This window comes from Lobosporangium transversale (genome assembly GCF_002105155.1).
Source record: "Lobosporangium transversale strain NRRL 3116 chromosome Unknown BCR41scaffold_13, whole genome shotgun sequence".
Taxonomy (NCBI): Eukaryota; Fungi; Mortierellomycota; class Mortierellomycetes; order Mortierellales; family Mortierellaceae; genus Lobosporangium; species Lobosporangium transversale.
Window position 1 is genome coordinate 627,249 of NW_019028991.1, and position 6,997 is coordinate 634,245.

Consider the following 6,997-nt stretch of genomic DNA (forward strand, 5'->3'; position numbering starts at 1 on the left):
AATTGGGTACAAATCCAAAGATTCCGCAGACCAACACTGTGGTATTTCTACTGTCTCTGTTATATTAGTCGATCCCAGATAAGCCCTATTTTCCTCTGTAGGATGTTTAGGGTCATTATTATATCGAAAAGCGAGCTCTTCCTTTACCATGCTCACTCTTCGATAGATATCCATAGGCCTCCTTGTAGTATCTTAACATACAACTGCAGGGTCAAACTGTCGTTAATCAAAGAGGTGTAGTCAGGTACACACCATGACGTAAACGACCACACGATATCATTCCTGGCATCGATTATCCTTTGGGCTGAAAGTGTTTTTATCCTCTCTGACGCGCCATTCCAAACTTAGTAAAGGCTATCAGCCTAGACTCCATAACCCTACATCCATCGGATAGTCTAGAGCTCCTGTATAGGTTTTTTCTGGGCGATCGTCTTTGTTTTATTTGTTTTTCAAGACAGGTTTTGGAAGTACTCGCATGGGACCGACAGCCTACGAGTAGAAAGGCCTTGCTTTACTAGCCATGTAGCTTCCTCAGCTTTTAGTTGGAAGATTGACCTCATATTTGGCAAGAATAGAGTGGTGCTTATTTGTAGAAGTACAGCCCGTTCCATTTGGTCGCGATCCCTTTCCTAGCGGTGAACTTGACTTAGAAGCTTTTTCAAATTTAAAAAAAGAGACCTCCAGCCAAAATGTCAAGTTTGGTCCCAGCCTGTGCTTGTGCACGAGCTTCGTCCTCAGGCTGGTGACGAGACTGAGAAATGAGCTCTTTGCGCACTAAAGATTGTCACGTCACAATGATCCAGAAAATGGCACGTGGCTGATTTGAAAAAAATATTTTCTCACGCAAAGCCTAACCTTGAAATAAAGGAACAAATTTATCAGTTGTCGCTCCTTTCTTTCCTTTGCTCCACTTCATTTTCGCCACCACTTTTTTCATATTTCACCACTTACCTCTTTTATTCATTCCAAGCCTTCATTTATTGCCTTTCTTTTCCTTTCCTTCTTTTTTATTTTTTTTGCCTTACACATTTTTCATTATTGTTTTCATACAGCGACCACGAGTGTGAAAGAGTATAGAATATACCTCTGCCTATTTAACCATCATTCTCCCTGCATTTCAACCACACTCAGTCCCACTCATCTTAATTTTCAATGGCCACCACAAGGAGCTCAACACAAAAAAACATGGCTGCAAATGATTCCATAGAGAGCCAAGCACAAAAAAAAATGACTGCAAATAAGCCTGAGGATGCCTCCACACTCAATAAACGAAAAGAGTAAACCAGCGCCCACAACGAAAAAAGCGCGTCATCCCACTGCTACTGCTGAACTGCGTTGTCGAGGGAGAAGCAACGTCGTTCCCAGTAGAGATTTTCTGCGATAAATCGGTCGGGATGCTCAAGCAAGCAATCTACCCCAATATTACTGTGGATCCAAGCATTAAGTCCAAAGATCTCACCCTCTACAAGGTCTCCATCCCTGACAAAGGCGCGGCCATCTTTGAGTCAGAAATCGAGTCAAAAGAGGCTCTTACAGTCGCATCAAGGGAGCTTGGGGACATATTCAACTCTGAACTTCCAAAGGAAACTATCCATGTTTTTGTCAAGCCACCACAGCGAGGTATATCCTTGGCTCTTGATGGACTGATTGTTGATATTTTCAGCTGATGAAGCTTGGTTTGTATCTTAAGCGGCCATGTGCATGATATCGCCATTTGATTTGTGTCTTGATAACTCAACGTTCTTTCTCATTATTCGCTTTTGATACTTAGCTCAGAAAAGAAAACAAGATGGAGATTCTGGTGAGTGCTTTTGGCTGAGAACCTGGTTATTGATCAATTCAGAGTGATGTGCAGTGCAATAAATCAAAAATATTGACTTTGATCACTCTATCTCCTTTATCAGAGTCACCCTCTAAAAAAGACCGTCCAAGCATGAATGGAGATGCTCTTATGGACGCGATTACAGAAGCAGGGCTTGTAACGAAAGGGATAGTGAATGGTGACCCTGCCATCTCGCGTCTAAACTCGAAAGAGAGGGTCAAGCTGCTTTCGTACATGGGGGAGGGGTTATCAGGAGATAGTATTTACTACAGCATTATTAGCGTGGCTCGCGAGCTCCGAAATTCTGGTGGTATCAAGGATTCCAAAATATTGACTGCCCCTGAGGGTTGTATCTTCCCTGTTGCCGGAACAAGGCATCTTTATATCAGACATGAATATAAAGAGCTTTATGACCATATTACATCCGAATTAAGTACCCCTCATGAAGTACCTCGTTTGAACCGACTCTTTGTCACTGGAACGCCTGGAATTGGGAAGTCAGCCTTTTTGGTCTATTTTGCCATCCGCCTCCTTGCCGAACACGATGAGGAAAATCCACCGATTATTATTTTCCAAGAGAAGCAGCATACCAATTGTTATGTTTATGGAGGAACAACTTGCCAACGTAAAGGGAATATAACGATGTTCGAAGATTTCCTTAACCAACGTGAAACGTGGTATTTAGTTGATAGTGGTGAAAAGCCTCAACCAGGTAAAGCCAGGACGATATTTTCAGCATCACCAAGAACTCTCTATGGGCATTACGATGAACTCACCAAGGAAAATACACCAAATAGCTATTATCACATGTCACTCTGGAGTCTGGATGAGCTTAAGGAATGTAGAGCCAATGTAAAGTTTTTTCATGTAGTGAGTGAAGCATTTTTGGAGGAGCTTTTTTACGACTTGGGGGGCGTGCCAAGACAGGTTCTACAGTGTCCAGCCGATGTACTATCCAAAAATCAAAAACATACTAAGCGTGCCAAAGAAGCTGCGTTATTCCGCGTCAATGATGCCATTAGAACACTCGAGAAACCAGCAGATCTTCTAAGCCTCTTTGCACGAGGAAAAGATGCGAGTGGATTTAGTGGTCGTTTACTCCATAGAGTCCCCACTTCTGACCATCTCGACTTCTACCTGGTGTGGGCATCTCGTTGGGTCGAATCACAGATTATGGACAAAATAAAAGATAACACTTGGGTCGATGTGTTGGCGAAACTTGTCACAGGCGGAGAGGATATAGATAAAGGCCCACTGTTTGAAATCTATGCTCATCACTTATTTCGACGTGGTGATATTAGATTTCCCTTTAGGGATCTCCAGTCAGGCGAAACAGGATTTCTTGATTTTCCAGCAAATCCAGAAGAGGTGTTTATCCGGACTTCAGAGGAATTATCAAGGCTCACTCAAGCAGCTGGCAAGTTATTTGTAGCAGAATATTCTAAATTTCCGTGCATTGATTTTGCATTGGGACCCAACAAGCTATTTCAGGTCACAGTATCAGAGGAGCATGCGATCAAGCAAGCACCATTCAAGGAGATAATTGATTGTATTACTGGACCCTGCTTGAAGGGAGACCAATCAAAGTCGAAGGGAGAGCAATCAAAGTCGAAGGGAAGTGATGATATTTTCCTCTATTTTGTGGTGCCAGGAGGCGTATATGACGATTTTAAAGTTCAAAACTTTCTTACCACCAGAAATACGGTCGTCCAGAAGCCATATAAATGCTTAAAACATGTAAGTCAGCGTGTCATAAAAATCGACATCGAAGCTGCATATTCAGGAGGAGCAGCCGGTACGAATCTGAAGAATTAAATCGAATAGCAATCAAGTGGATGAAATTTTGTCTTTATTTAAAAAAAGCATTATACCCGTTCCTTGAGAAATTTTTACAATGGTTCATTCTTTATGAATGAAGCCATCATTATTCACTTACCTTCTAGACGAATAGATAGAGCGGTTTAATCCGTCCTCCCTTCTACTGGGGCATTTAGAACTTTATAAAGCTGTGATCATTGTGCGATCTTGTGTGCAAGAAAAGGCAGGATTTTGTGATACTATTATCAAAGAGTTTTGTAAAAACGGATAGAGATGAAGAATCCTGTGGAGAACCCAGTGAGAGTCTGATGATGAGACCCAAAATCATATTATTATCACCAGGACAGCTGGCATAGGAAATTATCCTTTCTCGTATGCTTTGTCATCTGGATGCTTGCCACTTACGGAAGACCTATTAATTATCATCATCCAGGGCGCCAAAACGTTTACCGGGAGCTAGGATGATAGCTCCACTCTAAAGACATAAATGTCCCATGGTGCGCGTGCACGGGATGGCAACCTGTGGCCAATGAGATCATATTAGTTGTATGTTCGGCCAATTCAGTGTCAGTATGTGAAGGCGGCGCGTCTTGAATCTCTAGGCGTCCAGGGACATGGAATAAAAAAACATCAAGAATTTGACCAAGGCTGCCACGCGCTTGACCGGTAAAATGTGATACAATATTGGATTGTGTCGTCAGTATATTAATAGTTCTCGGTATATTAATGCTACATGCTGCTGCTGAGGGCATCAATCTCGCCAGAATCATCCCCTCTCACATCAATTCATGCTAGACGGATGAAAGATTAGGAGGAAAAGGTCCTTGATGTCTGGGATATCCACGCTTGTTTATAATCTCACCAAATGTTCTGTGTCTTGCGTTCATAGGCGGTTAATCGCAGTTTGGTTTTCGTATACCCCTTGAAGAACGTAAGCAAAAATGCCTTTATGTTTTATATTTGATACTCATCAATTTACCCTTTTTACTTGTCCGAAGGTAGAATGACGCCTAGCCAATGGATGCTATTGCAAGTGTGTCCACAGGTCCTTGGAGAGGTCCATTGAGGAAACTCGGTTCCATCCAGGACAGATTTATTCCTAGCGCTCTTCACAAAAGTAGCAGAATTACTTGGTGGAGTTGGCTTTAATTGCCTTGACAAGCTCCTGTAAGATTGGTTCGACAATCTAATCAGGGTCCTTTCGGAGCGACATCAAAGTAACTCTATGTTTTTGGTTGTTTTTAACGAGGCGCAGGATATGGGGAGGGGAGGCTAAATACCAGTTTATTAATAACGACGACACTATGCGACCAATATTATCAGCATTCTTTCATGGATTGGAGGGCTTATCAGAGGATTTACCACGAATTTGCATAGTTCCTTGCGGGATAGGCTTTTGTATTTATGATCCTGCTTGGGTTAAGAGAACTGGCAAAGCTTCAAGGAATATCGGGAAGTTCTCGATGACTCGAGGTTCAAGAGTGCAGTATCGTTTCCTAGATGGGATAATCAAGCAAAAGTCCGGACATACTTCAAGACACTTGTGCGATATTTGGAGAAATAAAGTTACTCAAGCTCTGCATCAAAGCGGAGAGGCCATTTTAATGATCAAGCAATCGAGATGCTATATGCTTGGTCCTGTGGTCGTCTCCGTCCAATGATCACTATAATAGAGAGCGTCATTGGACATGCCGATGCAGGCCTTTGGAAGCAAGAAATCGAGGGCCTGGTGTGGTCGCTCACTGATCCGGGATATAAAGAATCTGGTAACCTATGCCATGAGTAATCTAGAATTCTGAAGCGTATTAACAAAGGGGATGCAGGAATTAAAACCAGTGTCGACATCAGGGAAACCTTCGGTCGAGCCGTAAAGAATGAATAGATTACTATATAGTAAAGACTTGATATTGGAGTACAATGAGCCTGTTCCGGTCGAGGTTTCGTTTGCTTGAATTGTCGTTAATCAAAGGAAGAAGGAGTTTACAATTATCGTTGAGCCAATATCATTTATAGCAGCAATTAACTTGTTTGAAGTGGATGACCCTTGATTGGTTAAATTGGTTAATAGTGTGTTGCTAGACGCCCCTACGTCTCGCACAAAGGGCACACATTTTGAGTATTTCAGTCCCGCTTTGTTTAATTTCAATCTTCCAGAATTATAACAATGAACGAATTCTTAGATACTCACTGTAACAAAGACTCCATACATGAATCCAAGTTAATCTCGCTTTTTTTTTTTTGTTTTGTTTCCAAAAGAGAACCCATCTGGACCAGATATCGTCTTTGTATTAGAATCGGAGGGTAAATATTATCCTGGTTCCGTACAGTCAAAAATCGGCGATAAGGTCAAGAATTAAGGATGCCCACAATACAACTTGCCATAATTGCATCAAAGAACACCTCTCATCACCGTCTTCTCTCGGCTTTTGCTCGAATGGCATATCCTTGTTGCTGTTGTTTAGGCCTTACTTATCATGTTGCCTTATCACGAACAGGGTGATTATTCGCTAGCTAAAGTCAAAGAAGTTCCTGCCATCAAAGACAAACGAATAGAAACGACGTACTCAATATTAGCTTGTTGAACTTCCTTGAAAGTGCAAGGGAGTCCCTCAAGAAGTCAGAATTGACTCGAGCTGTGGAGGATGAGGGAGAAGGAAGCAAGCCCAAAGAACCACAGGCAAGGAGGACATCAAAGAGAATTGCCGATAAAGCTCAAGCTATGGAGCATCGCCCTAGCTCATGGGATATGAGTCCAACGTTTTCAAGAAGTTTGGGGCTCCTCTTCCAGTTTATGTTTGCGTAGTCTTCATCAGTCAGGTCTTCACCGGCTGCCTTTAAAACACGCCGTGTTAAGGAACCCTTGTGAAAGTTTCAATCCCTGGCTGAGATCTTCTTCATCTACGTCAGACTGCTGCTGTCTCTTCGTCTGGATTGTGCCATAGGCAAGTGGATTCAGAACAAGGCCATTGGTAAAATCGTCCCTTTGAGTTTGAACCGAGTTATACCTTTGTCTTGTGCCTGTAGGGGTACCTTGTCTCGATAGCCATGAAACATGCGATCTCCTTCAATGTCACAAAGAGAGCCTGTATCTAGACCTCTTTTGTTCCCTGTACACATTCAAACACTGCAGCCTTGGGAGGATTGTCGAGAGGATGTCAGTTAGAACGTGTTCAGACAGATACACATACCGAGGGGGGACGTAAGGAAGTCTGTTTTTTTTTTTTTTTTTTTTTTTTTTTTCACTCCATTGTTCTCTGGCAAGAAAAGCTCATCGAACAATAAAAAAATAGAGAGCTTTAATAGAGAGCAATCGACTGCAGAATATGCATGAGGATACTCTACACAAAGTTATATCTT

General features: G+C 42.2%; 1 protein-coding gene across 1 annotated transcript; it reads left to right on the forward strand.

Annotated features, from left to right (window-relative positions):
* Positions 1 to 5,261: 5,261 nt before the first annotated feature.
* On the forward strand, positions 5,262 to 6,443 carry BCR41DRAFT_395127 (hypothetical protein; the record flags this gene model as incomplete). The annotated part of the gene is made up of 2 exons (XM_022028702.1): positions 5,262 to 5,422; positions 6,215 to 6,443. 2 exons carry the CDS (start codon positions 5,262 to 5,264, stop codon positions 6,441 to 6,443), a joined length of 390 nt encoding a protein of 129 aa, XP_021882654.1.
* Positions 6,444 to 6,997: the final 554 nt, after the last annotated feature.